Source organism: Schistocerca nitens, chromosome 2, assembly GCF_023898315.1.
Source record: "Schistocerca nitens isolate TAMUIC-IGC-003100 chromosome 2, iqSchNite1.1, whole genome shotgun sequence".
Classification (NCBI taxonomy): Eukaryota; Metazoa; Arthropoda; class Insecta; order Orthoptera; family Acrididae; genus Schistocerca; species Schistocerca nitens.
In genome coordinates this window covers 342114866-342136251 of record NC_064615.1, presented here as the reverse complement: position 1 = coordinate 342136251, position 21386 = coordinate 342114866, and the positions used below count along the sequence as shown (strand labels likewise).

Here is a 21386-nt window from a genome sequence, read left to right as displayed (position 1 = left end):
GGGTCGCCTAGCCTTCCAGAAGTGTTGCGCGCGTTATGTAGCTCAGCTGCGGAGTACGTGACGGAAGGCAGCGAGCAGAGCAGGGTCTCAGGGTGACCGCCTCTGCCTCGGTCCGAGGTGTGCGCCCCCGAGCACGTGCTTCTGACCGGCGTGGTGGGGACTCGCGCATCGAGATTGGCCCGCGACCGGGCTGCCGGCGCCGATAAAACGCGGCCTCCCGCGGCCGCACGGCGTTCAATCCGCTGTCCCGAGGACGACGCCGCACGCGGCGCAGAAACCACCGCAGCCACATCGCACACGATGGAGCGAGCGACGCGATACGTGCAGGTAGGCCCCGCGCTTCTTAACCTCGGTCGTGACCGCAGTGTCTTCACGTGCCAACACAGTGCTGTGGGGATAGATGCAAGTACTGCAAAGAGTCTTTCACATCTGCGTTAAAACTTCTGAACACTACTTTCGCCAGTATATGAGTTCACAGCAAATGTGTTTGTATATGTACAGTGGGGATGGAAGCAAGCAATGCACAGCGTTTGAGATGATATGGACAGTTAAGAGTTATATCAACCGAAGTATAAGCTTGATGGGCAGTTTGTAGGATCTGTTCGTCACAGAAAAATATATGTTTTGATGGAAAAGACATTGAGCTTAGGAAAGCACTGTGGTCACCCCCTGTTGCAACAAAATACCGGGTGATCAAAAAGTCAGTATAAATTTGAAAACTTAATAAACCACGGAATAATGTAGATAGAGAGGTAAAAATTGACACACACGCTTAGAATGACATGGGGTTTTATTAGAACAAAAAAAAATCACCTCATATTGCTAGATGCGTGAAAGATCTCTTGCGTGCTTCGTTTGGTGATGATCGTGTGCTCAGCCGCCACTTTCGTCATACTTGGCCTCCCAGGTCCCCAGACCTCAGGCCTTGCGATTATTGGCTTTGGGGTTACCTGAAGTCGCAAGTGTATCGTGATCGACGGACATCTCTAGGGATGCTGAAAGACAACATCCGACGCCAATGCCTCACCATAACTCCGGACATGCTTTACAGTGCTGTTCGCAAGATTATTCCTCGACTACAGCTATTGTTGAGGAATGATGGTGGATATATTGAGCATTTCCTGTAAAGAACATCATCTTTGCTTTGTCTTATTTTGTTATGCTAATTATTGCTATTCTGATCTGATGAAGCGCCATCTGTCGGACATTTTTTGAATGTTTGTATTTTTTTGGTTCTAATAAAACCTCATGTCATTCTAAGCATGTGTGTCAATTTGTACCTCTCTATCTACATTATTCGGTGATTTATTCAGTTTTCAAATTTATACTGACTTTTTGATCATCTGGTATTTATTATGTGCCTGATCTGAATTATAAAAATGTTTATTGTTACTGGTTTCAGTTTATTTAAAAAAATGCTTAGAGGCTAAAACTTAGAGAAATATAATTTCATTTTACTATTACTATTTCTGCATATATTTCAGGATGCCATGTTAAACCAATCAAAATCGATAATCACCAAAAAAATTAGCACTTGTTATTATTTTATTCAAGAAATCTTTTCATTTATTTGCGCGTTTAAATATTGTGTATGCATTTGCAAATATTTATTCAGGTGATATTGTGCGCCTCATAGAGCTTTCATCTATTACTGGTTTCACGATCTAGTATTCTGGTATTTCCTGAATTCCATTCCGTCACTTTTCTTTGATGTGCAAAAGATTTTTGAGCTAAGCTTAATCGTAAATGTTATCTGAAAATTTCTAAATAAAGATTTCTAAATAAACGTAGCACATGAATTAGCATCGAAGATAAAGTTGTATAACGGACCTAAAAGAATTATGTCAGCCATCATAGACCTCCGACCTAAAAAGAATTATGGCACCCATCATGATCTCGAAAGAATCACAGATAGCTGTGTCTATCCTTGCTCATCAGATAGTAAACAGGTAATATTTTCCTAACAATCTGTGGACAGTTAAGAGACTACATTTTTTTCTCTGCAGTGGACGTGGTAGCACGTGAAACAAAAGTACTATGTGTTTGCAAGCACGCCAAACTTTTTTCTGCGCTGTGTGTACGAATAATTCGGAATAATACACAGTAGTTCTAAGGAGCGTCACATAATGATTTTCAGAATTTAAGAAGTTACATAGCAAGAATGAAGACGAGGGAAGAATAATGCATCTGTTGAAAAAGTGACCTTTGACATGAAGACTACATATGCCGTAAGGGTCAAGAAGGACTGCCACGCTTAATGGACAAGCCTGCTATTGGTTACGAAGCTTCTTCATCTGAGGCAGAAGTTTCGTGAAATGACTGCCTGAGACAGAAAGCTTCAAATTGTTGTAGCGATGCCGAACGCCTTATCGGTTGTTTAAAAAATTTCGTATATGTATTTTAATCGATTATAGTGTATATTTGTAGAAACCAACGAAAAACTAGCGAAGAGGGTTATTCATTCAGATAGATCTTGCAAATTAATGTGAAAGAATTCTACTTAAAAGTGACTATCAATTTTGTGGAGCTTGTACGTTTTTCGCTTCCTAAAGATCAAAAGATCAAGATTCAATTTAAACTCACCGGTATATAATTCGTTTAGGCGTAGATAAGTTGAAAATGATTAAGTAACAGAAAGACAAATGAAATAATAAATTTTAAGAAATATAAATGTTCGTAAAAATGTAATAATAGATTGTCTCTAATGAGTAACCGCCGATCCCACAAAAAAAAGTTCCATAAGATGGGGCGAATGAGACTGGCAACGTCACCTAAAATTATTTACGCATACGCAACATACGAATGGACTGGATTGCATATATTTCTAAAGTTTTGACCAATTCGGTTTCTTCAAACCACCTTCGGGTTTGAGATGTTGTCTCTACTGTGTGTGTGTGTTTGTGTGTGTGTGTGCGTGTGTGTGTGTATGCGTGTATCACAATTCGTGTTATACATTTTTAGATGTTGTAGAGGAGACTTGTAGGTCAAATTTTACATAGGAACCTATGTCCGGAAACGTCATCCAACGACGCTACAGACTGTCAAAGTTATAGGCGCAGGCACCTGTAAATGTATGTGACTACAGGGTGATTCCATGGTGACGTTACAGAGTTTCTATGATAATGGAAAAGGATAAATTCATCAGTTTGAGGTAAGGGCTGTGGAATACACGTACTAGTACTGTTGTGTCCGATTGTAGGACAGGCAACTTTCAGATGTGGTAATAAGGATCAAAACAGAAAAAGTATAGTAAACTCTACCTTAAGAGCTATGAGCACTTGTTGAATAGAGGAGATTCGTTTCTCAGTACAGAAGATGAATAAGTATACAGGTATACAGTTTAGAGCTCACGTTCACTGGACATATTTTCCATATGTTTTTGTCCATGCTACCACCTCTGAATGTTGTCTACCCTACAATCTTAGCAACAACAATACCAGTACATGTATCTACTGATAGAGGTATCAGAACGGTTTTCGCTTATAACATTCGAACTGTTCGTTTCCAGTGGTTTCCGAAGAGTAAACTTGATCTACAACTTCCTTCTACAATCTCTAGGAGTGTGTAACATGAATTGTGAAACACTCACTCTCTCTCTATCTCTTTCATTATTCAAATTTTTCAGACATACTGTGCGAGTGCAGAATTTATACAATTTTTTAGACAACAGCGGAACAGGTTTTATAAATATAATGAATGGCGTGTCACACACAGTGGAAAAGTGACATATGTCACTTCTGACAGTGATCTGCCTGTCGTCTAGGGACATAAAGGTCGGCAGATCCCTTCAGTGATATTCCAAGAGAGGAGTCTACGTAGCGGTACTGTGAATCTCTCCTCCCTCCCTCTCACCATCATCAATAATACATTCCACTTATTCAGTACATACACTTAACACACAACACTCGCGTTTCGGATAGAAATTTGCAAGTTGCCTGAAGAACAAAAAAATTCACAATTAGGGCCGTCCAGCGAACAATGCTGTACGACTCTACTTACGAGAGTGCTTCACGGTCCAGTTTTACATATTTTACACATAGGGCGTAGATATACCTATGACTCGGAAAATGTAGCGTCCGTTGAGGTACGGGAAAGGGGAATTCTGATCTCCAATGCAGTTTGAAGGACTGCAGTCATCGATTCGGAAGACACATAAAATTAATATTACACAAGCTGAAACATCATAGTTGTCATAGTGCCGTTCGTTTTGTAAGGAAATGATTTACTTACTTTTTGGCGTAATGTTCGGTCCAAATATTTTTCGAAACTTGAATAAATAGCAACGCATTCTGACACAGAGGCCGTTCATTTGTAAGCCATACGTTTATCTGCTGCACTAAGTTTTAGCGGAAACTTTTACTAATTAACGTATTTTTATAACCTGAAAGAGAATTATAATATCATATTTAAATAATAATATCATATTTAAATAATCTCCCCCATGAACCATGGACCTTGCCGTTGGTGGGGAGGCTTGCGTGCCTCAGCGATGCAGATGGCCGTACCGTAGGTGCAACCACAACGGAGGGGTATCTGTTGAGAGGCCAGACAAACATGTGGTTCCTGAAGAGGGGCAGCAGCCTTTTCAGTAGTTGCAGGGGCAACAGTCTGGATGATTGACTGATCTGGCCTTGTAACATTAACCAAAACGGTCTTGCTGTGCTGGTACTGCGAACGGCTGAAAGCAAGGGGAAACTACAGCCGTAATTTTTCCCGAGGACATGCAGCTTTACTATATGATTAAATGATGATGGCGTCCTCTTGGGTAAAATATTCCGGAGGTAAAATAGTCCCCCATTCGGATCTCCGGGCGGGGACTACTCAAGAGGACGTCGTTATCAGGAGAAAGAAAACTGGCATTCTACGGATCGGAGCGTGGAATGTCAGATCCCTTAATCGGGCAGGTAGGTTAGAAAATTTAAAAAGGGAAATGGATAGGTTAAAGTTAGATATAGTGGGAATTAGTGAAGTTCAGTGGCAGGAGGAACAAGACTTTTGGTCAGGTGATTACAGGGTTATAAATACAAAATCAAATAGGGGTAATGCAGGAGTAGGTTTAATAATGAATAAAAAAAATAGGAGTGCGGGTTAGCTACTACAAACAGCATAGTGAACGCATTATTGTGGCCAAGATAGACACAAAGCCCATGCCTACTACAGCAGTACAAGTTTATATGCCAACTAGCTCTGCAGATGATGAAGAAATTGATGAAATGTATGACGAGATAAAAGAAATTATTCAGGTAGTGAAGGGAGACGAAAATTTAATAGTCATGGGTGACTGGAATTCGTCAGTAGGAAAAGGGAGAGAAGGAAACATAGTAGGTGAATATGGATTGGGGGGAAGAAATGAAAGAGGAAGCCGCCTGGTAGAATTTTGCACAGAGCATAACTTAATCATAGCTAACACTTGGTTCAAGAATCATAAAAGAAGGTTGTATACCTGGAAGAATCCTGGAGATACTAATAGGTATCAGATAGATTATATAATGGTAAGACAGAGATTTAGGAACCAGGTTTTAAATTGTAAGACATTTCCAGGGGCAGATGTGGACTCTGATCACAATCTATTGGTTATGAACTGTAGATTAAAACTGAAGAAACTGCAAAAAGGTGGGAATTTAAGGAGATGGGACCTGGATAAACTGAAAGAACCAGAGGTTGTACAGAGTTTCAGGGAGAGCATAAGGGAACAGTTGACAGGAATGGGGGAAAGAAATACAGTAGAAGAAGAATGGGTAGCTCTGAGGGATGAAGTAGTGAAGGCAGCAGAGGATCAAGTAGGTAAAAAGACGAGGGCTAATAGAAATCCTTGGGTAACAGAAGAAATATTGAATTTAATTGATGAAAGGAGAAAATATAAAAATGCAGTAAATGAAGCAGGCAAAAAGGAATACAAACGTCTCAAAAATGAGATCGACAGAAAGTGCAAAATGTTTAAGCAGGGATGGCTAGAGGACAAATGTAAGGATGTAGAGGCTTGTCTCACTAGGGGTAAAATAGATACTGCCTACAGGAAAATTAAAGAGACCTTTGGAGAGAAGAGAACCACTTGTATGAATATCAAGAGCTCAGATGGCAACCCAGTTCTAAGCAAAGAAGGGAAGGCAGAAAGGTGGAAGGAGTATATAGAGGGTTTATACAAGGGCGATGTACTTGAGGACAATATTATGGAAATGGAAGAGGATGTAGATGAAGATGAAATGGGAGATAAGATAGTGCGTGAAGAGTTTGACAGAGCACTGAAAGACCTGAGTCGAAACAAGGCCCCGGGAGTAGACAACATTCCATTAGAACTACTGATGGCCTTGGGAGAGCCAGTCATGACAAAACTCTACCATGTGGTGAGCAAGATGTATGAGACAGGCGAAATACCCACAGACTTCAAGAAGAATATAATGATTCCAATACCAAAGAAAGCAGGTGTTGACAGATGTGAAAATTACCGAACTATCAGTTTAATAAGTCACAGCTGCAAAATACTAACGCGAATTCTTTACAGACGAATGGAAAAACTGGTAGAAGCGGACCTCGGGGAAGATCAGTTTGGATTCCGTAGAAATGTTGGAACACGTGAGGCAATACTAACCTTACGACTTATCTTAGGAGAAAGATTAAGAAAAGGCAAACCTACGTTTCTAGCATTTGTAGACTTAGAGAAAGCTTTTGACAACGTGAACTGGAATACTCTCTTTCAAATTCTGAAGGTGGCAGGGGTAAAATACAGGGAGCGAAAGGCTATTTACAATTTGTACAGAAACCAGATGGCAGTTATAAGAGTCGAGGGGCATGAAAGGGAAGCAGTGGTTGGGAAAGGAGTGAGACAGGGTTGTAGCCTTTCCCCGATGTTATTCAATCTGTATATTGAGCAAGCAGCAAAAGGAAACAAAAGAAAATTTTGAAGTAGGTATTAAAATTCATGGAGAAGAAGTAAAAACTTTGAGGTTCGCCGATGACATTGTAATTCTGTCAGAGACAGCAAAGGACTTGGAAGAGCAGTTGAACGGAATGGACAGAGTCTTGAAAGGAGGATATAAGATGAACATCAACAAAAGCAAAACGAGGATATGGAATGTAATCAAATTAAATCGGGTGATGCTGAGGGGATTAGATTAGGAAATGAGACACTTAAAGTAGTAAAGGAGTCTTGCTATTTAGGGAGTAAAATAACTGATGATGGTCGAAGTAGAGAGGATATAAAATGTAGACTGGCAATGGCAAGGAAATCGTTTCTGAAGAAGAGAAATTTGTTAACATCGAGTATAGATTTAAGTGTCAGGAAGACGTTTCTGAAAGTATTTGTATGGAGTGTAGCCATGTATGGAAGTGAAACATGGACGATAACCAGTTTGGACAAGAAGAGAATAGAAGCTTTCGAAATGTGGTGCTACAGAAGAATGCTGAAGATAAGGTGGGTAGATCACGTAACTAATGAGGAGGTATTGAAGAGGATTGGGGAGAAGAGAAGTTTGTGGCACAACTTGACTAGGGATCGGTTGGTAGGACATGTTTTGAGGCATCAAGGGATCACAAATTTAGCATTGGAGGGCAGCGTGGAGGGTAAAAATCGTAGAGGGAGACCAAGAGATGAATACACTAAGCAGATTCAGAAGGATGTAGGTTGCAGTAGGTACTGGGAGATGAAGAAGCTTGCACAGGATAGAGTAGCATGGAGAGCTGCATCAAACCAGTCTCAGGACTGAAGACCACAACAACAACAACATTTAAATAATTTTTAAAATTGTTTGAGACCCAGAATGAAAGTAGTCAGGAACATCGAACTATAAAATGAAACTCATGGCATGAAAATCCAACTGAAACTACTCGCAACTTAGGACAAATGTCAGCCCATCAACTAACTATTGTTTGCGCAGTAGTCTCATAAAAGATTTGCGCCTCCACAGCCAGGATATAAGACTTAAGACTCACAACACTTTTAAATAAAAAATAAAGTAAAATCTGAAACAAACTGAAAAGACTCAAACCTCAACCAACCAAAGGTTAAGATTTACAGGAAGTTAATAGCGTAATTTGATCAATTTTGTTACTTACAAAGATGCTAAAAGGTCGATTATCCTTTATCATTTAAATGCAAGCAACAACTTTGGCATTCGTTGACCTAGGTGACTAACCCCTGACTTAAATTTTCAGATGAAAAGGGCAGATATTGCCAGGACAGAGAGAAAACAAAATATCTAGGCAGTCAAATGTAGGTGTACGCGGGGCATTCAGTAAGTAATGCAACTCATTTTTTTCTCGGCCAGTTTCGGTTGAAATCTGGAGAATTTGTTGTAGGACATCGTGGAATATTTCCGCTTCAGCCCCTATAGTTTCATGAAGATCCAATAGGTGACGGTGCTACGTAGATTTCAAAATGGCGTTTGTAAGGGAGGTGCGTTCCAAGCAAACTTTCTTTTGGAGGAAAATCAGAGCATCGCAGATATTGATGGGTGCTTGCAGAATGTCTACGGAGACCTGGCAGTGAACAAAAGCTCGGTGAGTCGTTGGGCGAAGCGTCTGTCTTCATCGCAACAAGGCCGCACAAACCTGTCGGATCTCCTGCGTGCCGGCCGGCCACAGACAGCTGTGCCTTCTGCATTGTTGGAACGTGCCGACACTCTCATTCGAGGTGATCGACGGGTCACAATCAAACACCTCGTTGCACGACTGGGCGTCTCTGTTGACGGTGCTGACACTCTCGTCCACCAGTTGGTTTACTCAAAGGAGTGTGGGTTCCTAGCCACCTAACCGAAGACCATAAAGAGCTCCTCCCGACTTCGATCTGCGTGCACCAGTGAAGGATACAGTCCGTGAGAAGCAGTATGTGAATGATAGGGAGGTTATTGATGCCGCTACATATAAGCATACAAGCCCTTCCAGTAAGGATGCGTAAGGCCATAGCTTTGAACGGAGATTATATTGAAAAACAAGGTTTTGTAGCCAAAAGATTGGGGAATAATATCGGATACTGGAATCCCGAATAAAACTAACCTGCTTTCAGGGAAAAAAAAAACGTGTTGCATTTTTTCTTCAACGCCTCTCGTATTTGAAAGATAGCAAAACAAGGAAAGGAATTCAGTTAAGAAATATTTACTGTGTCGGATCTCATGAAATGCAAAATCTTCAAATTCAAAGCAGAGAAACGTGATGATTTGGAATGCAAAGTATGACTCGTCTGAAACAAGACTGTATGGCGATCCATATAAAGAAATGTAAGCGCCAAGGAAAGGCTATTACAAAGTTCCATTTAAAATGGCAATGAAAAGCAAAATGGTTTGTAATTTGGCAGCCGCGATCAGAAGCACAGCTATATCATCTATACCTATATCCTATAAGCCATCTTAAGGTTTGTGCTGGAGGATGCTTCGTGTACGACCACCATTTCCTCCCTTCCGTGAGTGTTACGCATAGGAAATGACAGTTGGTCTGAATGTGAATGTTTCTAGTTTTATCACCGTGGACATTTCATGAGATGCATGTGGGAGAAAGTAATATTTTGTCTGATTCGTCTTGGAATGTGCGTCTGCCTTATGAGTACCATGAGTGACCTTGCAAGGCTCTCGCGCTCACAAAACGAACTACAGGCGAAACGCGCCATCCTTCTTTGTTATCTCACATATCTACTCCGTTAATCTCACCTTGTATGGATCCCAGACTGACAAGCAATAAACAAGAATCGGTCGAAGGAGGGTTTACACAGAAAAGGTATCCGCAGATAATCTAATAATAAAACGGTAAAACCATCGCCGCCCTGGATTAGCCGAGCAGTCAATGGCGCTGCAGTCTTGGACTGTGCGACTGGTCCCGGCGGAGGTTCGAGTCCTCCCTCGGGCATGGGTGTATGTGTTTGTCCTTAGGATAATTTAGGTTAAGTAGTGTGTAAGCTTAGGGACTGATGACCTTAGCAGTTAAGTCCCATAAGATTTCACACACATTTGAACATTTTTGTAAAACCATAGCGTCTGTCTACCTGTTTGAACGCGCTAATCTCCAAAACTACTAGACGAATTTTCATGGGATATTCACAGGTAACTTGATCCTAGCCTAGGGCAACATATAGACTTTATTTCATCCAAATCAGATCACGGAAAAAACAGATATTGTGATTTAAAGTTTTACCTTAAACCTTCATATCTGTCTGTTTGTTTGTCTGTTAGAACACGCTAATCTCCAAAACTGCATGACAAATTTTCGTGGGGTTTCCATAGCTTAGCTTGGAACAAAACAAAGGCTTTATTTTATCAAAACCAGAAGACAGAAAAAAAGATATCGTAAATAAAATTGTACCTAAAGTCGTTTCCTCTTCTTAATAGTTTGGAAGTTTGATCACCATAGCATAGTACACCAGAGAACCAACAGATTGGGCAGTTAGTTTTGTAGTACAGAAAAGAACCAATAGATGACGTTATTAGTGTTTTTTAAGTCAGTGACAGACGTTTTTTCGGAAGTTTACGTCGATGACAGAATTAAAATGTTTTTAGTGTTTTTAACTCACCAACAGATGTTTTTTTCGGAAGTTTACGTCAGCGACTGGATTAAGGACCACAATTTTATCTTTATGAATACAAACAAACAGGGAATTTTCTTGGCTAGGATATACGAATTTACTGATTTCGGTTTGTATGTTAAAAGCTGAACGACATTGCTTTGTTTGTTTCGATAGATTTTATTTATATTTTTTGCTACGAAAAACGAATTTATCAAAACTGCTTTGTAGTTTGGGTGCGTACTCATTATATCTTCATTTCGTTTTGTTTATGAATAAAATTCCCTAGAAAATGGTTGTGTCATGCTGAATATACCAGAACAGCTAAAAGACTAAGGACTATGCGGTCTCAATAATCTAATAAAGATTGTGAAGCGAGATTTACTGTGGCTCAACACCCTCAGGCTTTAATTTGCTCTTTGGAAACTACTTCTGAAAGCAAGGCCTGATCTACTTCTGATCAAGAGCGTCTCGCTCCTCAGAACGCTTCGCTGACTTACTTCTCTCCAACATAACATCTTAGAAACGGAAATTTTGATGGGAAGTGGCACAGGCGTGTGAGTTTTTACGCTCCGAATCCCTCTTACCCCCAACAGTTTACCATTTCACTTTAAACCTGTACAATTCCCCGTGAGCTTATGTTATGCCATTACCACAAACAATACACAAGGTCAGACGTCGGGTCTTGCAGGCGTGGTCTTTAGTGTCAGACACTCTTCGCATGGTCGACTCTCTGTGGCTTTCTCCCACGTTAGTGAAGGAAACAAGCTCTTTGTTCATGTCCCCAATCATACTAAGAAAAGAAGCTTTATAAGTCAAAAACAAATTCTACGTTTACGAAATCTCGAGCTCGGATATAAATAAACGCCCAGACGACGCCAGGTTTCTAAGCTATTCCTTGAATAAATAGACTGGTGTGATACAAGCGGCAGTCAAAAGTAATCGTCACATAACTGTTGATACATTTATCCCATTGTGAAACAAGACGATCAGAGCCTTCATGAAAAAATGTTTGTTGTTGCCTATGGAACCATGATTGTATCCAGGCAAGCAGCTCTCCGTCTGAACCAAATCGACGGCCACGAATGTTTTTCTTCGGGTCCCTCAGGTTGCCATGGTTGTTCCGAGTACGCTGTAGAAGTTTCGCCTACACTTCCTTCATACAGTCCATCTCTCCATGCGATTTTCATATTTTTAGAGTCCTGAAGAAAGACATTCATGGTCGTCGATTGGCTTCAGACGAAGAGGTGTACGCCTGGTTGCAATCAGAGTTCCGTAGTCAACCACAAATGTTTGTCCCTGAAGGCACTGACCATATTGTCTCGCAGTGGGTTGAGTGTATTAACAGTTACATGGGGATTACTTTTGAAATAATAAACAGTTTACCTACTTTTTCCATTTGGCTCATTTTCATTTCACTGCCCCTTACAGTTATAGTGTACTAATTAGGAAAGATAGACTTACGTGAAAATGCATTCCGTCGTACACCACTTGAGAAGGAAGACAATAGATATTGTGAAATCATATTGCTTTAAGACTCCCGTTGTGACAGATTAATAGACCTGCGTGTATTTCGCTGATATCCGTGTAAACTATGTTCGTGATTGCGTCATTCAGCTGTTGCCAGTCCGCGCTAGAACACTGACTGCCTATATAACTAATGCAGCCAAAGTTACATAATTCTGGTGCTGCAGGGAGATAGCCAGTTTCTTTACATAATCTCACGACAGTTCGGAGGAACGGGCGGTTACGTAAAAATGACACAGCGCCGATTAGTGGGTAGGAAGTGCGTTCCGCCCTCCACGAAGCGCGTCCGGATAACCCCCAGCCGTTCGGAGATTAACGGTTCATCAGCTGGAGGCGGCGGGCGGGTATTTTTAACCCGTCGGCAGCAGTTTTAACGGCCTAACGTCACGATGACGTAGGGTAATCTAAGGAAAAAACGGCTCTTGGCCTCGGATAGGAGTGTAGATTCTGCAAATCAGTGTCAAGTTCATGACAGACATTTTCATTGTACCACAATACTAAATGGTCTTTCTTCTACACTCCATATGCATCTTAAAGACATAAACTAGGATCTATATTACTAAATGATTATCCCGGTGAACGGTACTCAATTCCAGTGGCTAATTGCTTATCTAACAGCTTTCAGGGCCACCAAAAATTTGATTTTCAATATTTCATATAAATACTGACCTAATTTAAAAATTTAAAATATTGCTATAATCTACCCAGTAAGACAACTAATCTTACGTTAAAGGCTTAACACAGTAAGACAAATGTTCCTGTTAGACACTGTGTACATGTCTTGAGGCCGTGCATCACATGGCGCACACGTTACCCAGACTCTGTTCACCCACTACTTGAGAATGAGAGCACTTAGCGACATCTACATCTACATACATACTCCGCAATCCACCATACGGTGCGTGGCGGAGGGTAGCTCGTACCACAACTAGCATCTTCTCTCCCTGTTCCCTGTTCCACTCCCAAACAGAACGAGGGAAAAATGACTGCCTATACGCCTCTGTACGAGCCCTAATCTCTCTTATCATATCTTTGTGGTCTTTCCGCGAAATATAAGTTGGCGGCAGTAAAATTGTACTGCAGTCAGCCTCAAATGCTGGTTCTCTAAATTTCCTCAGTAGTGATTCACGAAAAGAACGCCTCCTTTCCTCCAGAGACTCCTACCCGAGTTCCTGAAGCATTTCCGTAACACTCGCATGATGATCTAACCTAGCAGTAACAAATCTAACAGCCCGCTTCTGAATTGCTTCTATGTCCTCCCTCAATCCGACCTGCTTGGGATCCCAAACGCTCGAGCAGTACTCAGGAATAGGCCGTATTAGTGTTTTATAAGCGGTCTCCTTTACAGATGAACCACACCTTCCCAAAATTCTACCAATGAACCGAAGACAACTATTCGCCTTCCCCACAACTGCCATTACTAGCTTGTCCCACTTCATATCGCTCTGCAAAGTTACGCCCAAATATTTAATCGACATGACTGTGTCAAGCGCTACACTACTAATGGAGTATTCAAACATTACGGGATTCTTTTTCCTATTCATTTGCATTAATTTACATTTATCTATATTTAGAGTTAGCTGCCATTCTTTACACCAATCACAAATCCTGTCCAAGTCATCTTGTATCCTCCTACAGTCACTCAACGACGACACCTTCCCGTACACCACAGCATCATCAGCAAACAGCCGCACATTGCTATCCACCCTATCTAAAAGATCATTTATGTAGATAGAAAACAAGAGCGAACCTATTACACTTCCCTGGGGCACTCCAGATGATACCCTCACCTCCGATGAACACTCACCATCGAGGACAACGTACTGGGTTCTATTACTTAAGAAGTCTTCGAGCCGCTCACATATTTGGGAACCAATCCCATATGCTCGTACCTTAGTTAGGAGTCTGCAATGGGGCACCGAGTCAAACGTTTTCCGGAAGTCAAGGTATATGGCATCCGTCTGATACCCTTCATCCATGGTTCGCAAGATATCATGTGAAAAAAGGGCGAGTTGCGTTTCGCAGGAGCGATGCTTTCTAAAGCCGTGCTGATGCATGGACAGCAACTTCTCTGTCTCAAGGAAATTCATTATATTCAAACTGAGAATATGTTCGAGAATCCTGCAACAAACCGATGTTAAGGATATTGGTCTGTAATTTTGAGGATCCGTCCTTCTACCATTCTTATATACAGGCGTCACCTGCGCTTCTTTCCAGTCACTCGGGACTTTACGTTGGGCAAGAGATTCGCGATAAATGCAAGCTAAGTAAGGAACCAGTGCAGTAGTGTACTCTCTGTAAAACCGAATTGGAATCGCGTCAGGACCTGGCGATTTATTTGGTTCCAACCAATTCAGCTGCTTCACAACCCCAGGGATGTCTATCACTATGTCCTCCATATGGGAATCTGTACGAGACTCAAACGGCGGTATGTTTGTACGATCCTCCTTCCTGAAAGATTTCTCAAATGCTAAATTTAAAATTTCAGCTTTCGTTTTGCGTCTTCCGTTGCCAGGCCAGACTGATCAGTGAGTGACTGGGTGGAAGCCTTCGACCCGGTTACCGACTTTACGTAAGACCAGAATTTCCTTGGGTTTTCAGCAAGATCTTTTGCTAAGGTATGACGGTGGTAGTGGTTGTATGCTTCGCGCGTCGCTCTTTTTACAGCAGCACGAATCTTTACTAACTTTTGCCTGTCCTCATTCTCCCGATCTTTCTTGTACCGCGAGTGCAACTGTCTTTGCTTCCTGAACATTCTCCGAATTCCGCTGTTAAACCACGGTAGGTCTTTTGCGTCCGCAACCCACTTTCTCGGCACATACTTCTCCAATGCGTGATTTACAATGTGTTTAAAATTTGCCCATAATTCTTCCATGTCCATCCAACAAACTCTACACATAATTTATAACCTGTACGAAACATCTTTTCACTGCCACGCCATGCAGAATGATGAAAGGAAAAAAGTTTATTTCTTGTTACATTCTCGCTGTTCACGCAGTAAAACCTCAACATCAGACATGCTTTTTTAATTTGTTTCTTCCTTACTGCTGACTCTATTCCCAAAGCACTTTTATTACCACTAACTCCATTGGCAACACACTTTGCAGAATTAACACTGAATGTATCTGCAAAATTATATCCATGTACGACACACAGTTCAGGAGCTATGACACCATAAACATTGGGATGAATGAAAAACTAGCTTTTGCTTCAAACTGAGCACAAATAACAATACTGTATGAAACTTCCTGGCAGATTAAAACTGTGTGCCCGACCGAGACTCGAACTCGGGACCTTTGCCTTTCGCGGGCAAGTGCTCTACCATCTGAGCTACCGAAGCACGACTCACGCCCGGTACTCACAGCTTTACTTCTGCCAGTATCCCGTCTAATACCTTCCAAACTTTACAGAAGCTCTCCTGCGCACACTCCGCTGCAGAGTGAAAATCTCATTCTGGGAACAATACTGTACTCATCCAGTGTTTTCTAATGAGAGTATTTAGCAACTTTCAACAAACTTTAAACATAATTCTTTTTCTCGCTTACATGCTTGACCTGCAATATTTAAGACAGTATATCATTTGTACATTAATCGGACGTTTTATACATGGAAATGCGATTCTTTAAAGACTCGGGGTGTTAAAGTGGCCACTGGTTACGATCGAAGAGCAAGTGCCCTGCATGTCATCCCTAGATGTCTTATTGAAAACAGGCTCTTGAGGTTTCGTGTACAAATTTTCGAGAAAATATTCTCCACCTTCCTTCGTGAGCCTAGCGATTTGTGTTTAAATATTTTATTACAATCTTGTCGGGTATTTACTCCATACGACTTCGACGTCTTCTGCCAATCCACTCCGCGCGGGTAGCCGCTTGGTCTCAGGCGGCTTGCCACGGTTCGCGCGGCTCTCCCTGGCGGAGGTTCGAGACCTCCCTCGGGCATGGGTGTGTGTGTGTTGTCCTTAGCATAAGTTAGTTTAAGTTATATTAAGTAGTGTGTAAGCCTAGGGACCGATGATCTCAGCAGTTTGGTCCCATTACCACAAATTTCCAATTTTTTTTTTTTGCCAGTCCACTCTAATATGGATACTACCTTTTCGAGCAATACCTGAAGATATGTGGCAAATCGTATCGCAAGCAGTCTCTCTTAAATATTAACTGTAATTTCGTAATGCCCTACCAAAAAATTGAAACCTATTACCTGGTGTACTCAAAGAAGAACCTAAGCAACGGTGTCATATCATATCGCTATGCAAGATTAAGTTCAATTATTTTTTGTTGTGTTTGAGTCACATCTATCTTGTTAGTTTTCTAGCCAATGACAGTTTTTATGTTTTTAATGATTACAAAGCTGTTACGATCGCTTGAACCAGACAAGTACCATCTTGTCAGTGACAGAACAATCTGCGAAAAGAGGAAGACTGCGACTGAAATTACCATCATCATCATCATCATCATCATCATTTAAGACTGATTATGCCTTTCAGCGTTCAGTCTGGAGCATAGCCCCCCTTATACAGTTCCTCCATGATCCCCTATTCAGTGCTAACATTGGTGCCTCTTCTGATGTTAAACCTATTACTTCAAAATCATTCTTAACCGAATCCAGGTACCTTCTCCTCGGTCTGCCCCGACTCCTCCTACCCTCTACTGCTGAATCCACGAGTCTCTTGGGTAACCTTGCTTCTCCCATGCGTGTAACATGACCCCACCATCTAAGCCTGTTCGCCCTGACTGCTACATCTATAGAGTTCATTCCCAGTTTTTCTTTGATTTCCTCATTGTGGACACCCTCCTGCCATTGTTCCCATCTACTAGTACCTGCAATCATCCTAGCTACTTTCATATCCGTAACCTCAACCTTGTTGATAAGGTAACCTGAATCCACCCAGCTTTCGCTCCCATACAACAAAGTTGGTCGAAAGATTGAACGGTGCACAGATAACTTAGTCTTGGTACTGACTTCCTTCTTGCAGAAGAGAGTAGATCGTAGCTGAGCGCTCACTGCATTAGCTTTGCTACACCTCGCTTCCAGTTCTTTCACTATGTTGCCATCCTGTGAGAATATGCATCCTAAGTACTTGAAACCGTCCACCTGTTCTAACATTGTTCCTCCTATTTGGCACTAAATCCGTTTATATTTCTTTCCCACTGACATTACATTTTGCTCTGATTGTTGCCAGCTTCATATTTAAAGTACCAGGGAAGCAGGTTGCTAGCCTTACTTGCCCCGAGTCCCATTGGGTTTTACCCCTAACGGCTGAGGGACTAACCGGTGGATTTGGTAGTCTTTGCCGTATGAGCACAAAGGTGACCACGACTCAGAATATGTCCGAGATGTCCAACCTTATTCCAAAGTAACTGGTATCCCGACTGTCGGGACCACTTACTTGGCCACTCATACGTTGCCCGTGGTTCATGAACTAGGACATGACTACAGGAACCCACACCATGAACTGACATTACCCGCTCCGATATTAGAAACTGATCTGAGAAATAGCAATCCTCACTCTATTTACAACGATGCAGCAGAAGAGATCTCTATGTCTGCGAATGGCGGCGTATTCAGAACAGCAAGCTGCCGTTTGCCTCGGCCACTGAACTGGCGATTTCCTTATCATTCACACATACAAAAGTATTTTGCCGATGAGGTGAACTACAGTTCACCATTTTGCAAGTAAATTTATACTTATTGTTGGAGTTTGCTTCCCTCAAACTAGTTACACGAAAAAAGAATCTAGCGTAGTTCATTTTTGATCAGTATAAGCTAACGGTTAACCGTTATTTTGAAGTAGACATTCAGGCATTGGAGTGAAGTGATCTACAAAGTCAAAGAAGACGTAATAAGGATGGTTTGCCCGAAGATCGACAGATTGAGTTTACAGATTAAGTGTACGACTTTTGTCTTCATTACATTTGTTAATAAAGAAAGTAGGTTCGCTCTAGTAAGCGAACCTAGGTTTCCGTGTTAACTTCAGCTTTTTATGTATGGGGATTCTCTTTCTAAGTATTCTCGTGATATGTTATTCTGTCTTTGAAACAATTCCAAACTTGCAAGAAGCTTAACACCAGAATCACAGATAAAGTCTAGAAAAATTTGACAGTTAAACAGTTACAGTTCATACGAATGGATGGTGTCTGCTCTTTCGAGCATGTCTTCCCGCTACATTCCATGTGCAGCTTAAAGACATAAGGTAGGATCTATATAACTAAATGATCATCCCGGTGAACGGTACTCAATGCCAGTTGCAAGATGCCTATCTGACAGCTTTCAGGGCACTAAAAATTTGATTTTAACATTTCATATAAATACTGGCCTAATTTAAAATGTCGTAATCTACTCGGGTGTGATACATATTACGTAAACTGAAGGTGGAGGAGAGAAAAAGGAAAGGAAAGCAACTAATGATATTAGCTGCATCGGGCCTTTTTGCGGAATCAGGGGCGACGAGTGAAAATGTGTGCCGTACTAGGACTCGAACCCGGGTTCTCCTGCTTACTAGATAGTTGCGTTAAATACTGCACTACCCCGACACGCTATTTATCGCAAATGCGCGGACTACATCAGCACACTCCCCAGCTGACCTACACTTTCACGTAGCGCTACCTACCTGGATAGGTGCCGTTGGGTGGGTCTCACGACACGACAGTATGTTTGTACGATCCTCCTGTGTGAATGATTTTCTAAACGTAAAGTTTAAAACTCCAGCTTTCCGTTTGCTGTCTACTATCGCCACGCCAGAATGATGAATGAGTGACTGGATATAAGTCCTCGGCCCGCTTGGCAGTTTTAAATGGGACCAGAATTTACAGGATTCTCGATAAGATCTTTTGCTAAGGTATGATGGTAGTGGTTGTTGTGTGCTTCATGCATGGATCTTTTTACTGTCGCACAAATTTCTACTAAGGTTTGCCTGTCGTCATCACAGTTGTCATGATTCCTTCGATTACCACAGATCCCATGGAAGAAGGGGTGAATGTTCCCCACAGCGTAATACTGCTGGCTCCTGGCCTGTTTTTGTGGTGCGGTGCATGTTGAGAAGGCTTGCGCCTGGGCGAAGGGGTATTCCGACACGACCATCGACCTGGCGCAACAAGAAGTGTGATTCATCCGACCAGGAGACATGTTTTCTCCGTTCCACGGTCTAGTCTCGATGATGAAACGCCCACAGCAGTCGTAATTGCCGATGCCGCTGTCAGCTTCGCCTTCTCCGAAATCCTCGTCCACAGGAGTCGGGCCATAACAATCTCCTCTTTGCTAAAGTAGCTTACGTCGGTAGATTTTCCCATGTGCGGCCCGTATCGCGGCTAGTATGACATCCCATCCGTCACTGCTCCGCTTGGATACTTTTCTTAGCGCCACGTGACTGCGATGCGAACAGGCGACGTTCGTAATATTTTGACTCATCAGTTTATATGGTCTCTGTGTCTACGATGTTCGACCTCATTCTCTTTATTTATACGCTGGTGCATAAGAGATCATATACAGGGTGTTCAAAAAAAGTGTCGAATAATTTAAGAGGCGGTAGTACTCATCGAAACAGGAAAAATGAATCCAATAAATGTGGGTCCGGAAATGGATACTTTCTGAGATAAGTCCACGCTCCTCCGTGTCAGGCGTGCGGACTGTGTGGGGCCTTCCACTGTCAGACTTCCGAGGTGCAAGGGTTCCTGTGTTCCTCAGACGCCGGCCGCGGTGGCTGAGCGGTTCTACGCGCTACAATCTGGAACCGCGCGACCGCTACGGCCGCAGGTTCGAATCCTGCCTCGGGCATGGATGTGTGTGATGTCCTTAGGTTAGTTAGGTTTAAGTAGTTCTAAGTTCTAGGGGACTGATGACCTCAGAAGTTAAGTCGCATAGTGCTCAGAGCCATTTGAACCATTTTTTGTCCCTCAGACGCTGGAAAAGTCTGCCGAACAGCTTACCTGAGGGTACTCTGCGTTGTGGACATTTTTCAGCGTAGAGGGCATGGGCTCGCAGGTTACGTCCGTTTGTTGAACATTTGCAGAATATCGTATCCGTCATTTTACTTGTCGAGTAGTAGGCTTCCATTGCTAACAAGTGGTGGAAGAGAGAAAATGTAAGTGTACTACACCATTTGTACAGCGCAATAACAGCAAACACATAAGTAAATCCGCGTTTGGAAGAAGGGAAAACACTATCGTACGTACTCAGGTTTGACAGTACTGTACAATAAGGCACACAAACACGACGAAGATATCGTAGCCTACAACACGATTCGAACCACACAACTGAACGCTCATCATCTAATTATAGGTAGAGTATTGTGAGTAAGACATCATAATACACTGCAAACACATTGACGGAACGCCAATGCAACGACTGTGCTAATATCTACATCCAAGTGTCGCGCAGCCATTTGCATAAACATGTGTTTATATCCGAAAGCATGCATTTTCGGACACATGTATACTGTACTTCTTATTCTTGTTTCAATGAGTACTACCAGTTCTCAAAGTATTCGACACTGTTTTTTCACATCCTGTATAATGCTATGCACCAGTATGATTGATACACCGATGTAATACCGGGTGGACCAAATGAAACTGGCCCGAAAAATATTTACTATAGGACTGACATGGGATTGACCCTTCTTAATGAACTTCACTGCAGTTGAAGACGATGCAGCGTTTGACTCGACTTATTAAACTGTGAGACAAGCGTAGCAGATCTGTCTGCGGATCAGCAGCAATACCGTTTTCAGCGTCCTGCTGTGTGGGAGGATCATTTGAGTACATTTGACCCGTCAGTTGGAACCACAGGTAAAAATGTCAGGGAGAGAGAACAGGCAGTCGAGGTGACTAGGAGACTGGACTACTTCTGCTGATTGTCCTCTCCTCACCGAAAACCTCATGCAGTCGTGATAAGGTTGTCAATGCGATGTGTGCTGTTACTCCGGCGTGCTGTGTGTTGATCGACATATAGGTTAAACAGTTTCTGGTTATAGCGTTAGTGTGAACAGTTTGGTGAAAGAATCGTCTTATGAAGCGTATACAAGATGTTGCGCACCAAATACCAACCATGACATTACGCAACGGATCTTCAAAGTACTGACGGGGATTTTCGGATGCATAATGGATCATGTTCTATGATTTTTTTTTCATCAGTCTACTGACTGGTTTGATGTGGTTTGATGCGGCCTGCCACGAATTCCTTTCCTGTGCCAACCTCTTCATCTCAGAGTAGCACTTGCAACCTACGTCCTCAATTATTTGCTTGACGTATTTCAATCTCTGTCTTCCTCTACAGTTTTTGCCCTCTACACGTCCCTCTAGTACCATGGAAGTCATTCCCTCATGTCTTAGCAGATGTCCTATCATCCTGTCCCTTCTCCTTATCAGTGTTTTCCATATAT

The 21386-nt window shown here is 42.1% G+C and overlaps 1 protein-coding gene across 1 annotated transcript in view; it reads left to right on the top strand.

Annotated features, from left to right (window-relative positions):
• The first annotated feature begins 237 nt into the window (after positions 1-237).
• The window catches only part of LOC126236145 (uncharacterized), a 59723-nt gene continuing 38574 nt past the window's right edge, over positions 238-21386 (top strand). The window contains exon 1 of the mRNA XM_049945228.1: positions 238-327. Within this exon, the coding sequence (XP_049801185.1) occupies positions 301-327 (27 nt within the window). The 5' untranslated portion in view covers positions 238-300. The remainder of the gene's footprint in view (positions 328-21386) is intronic.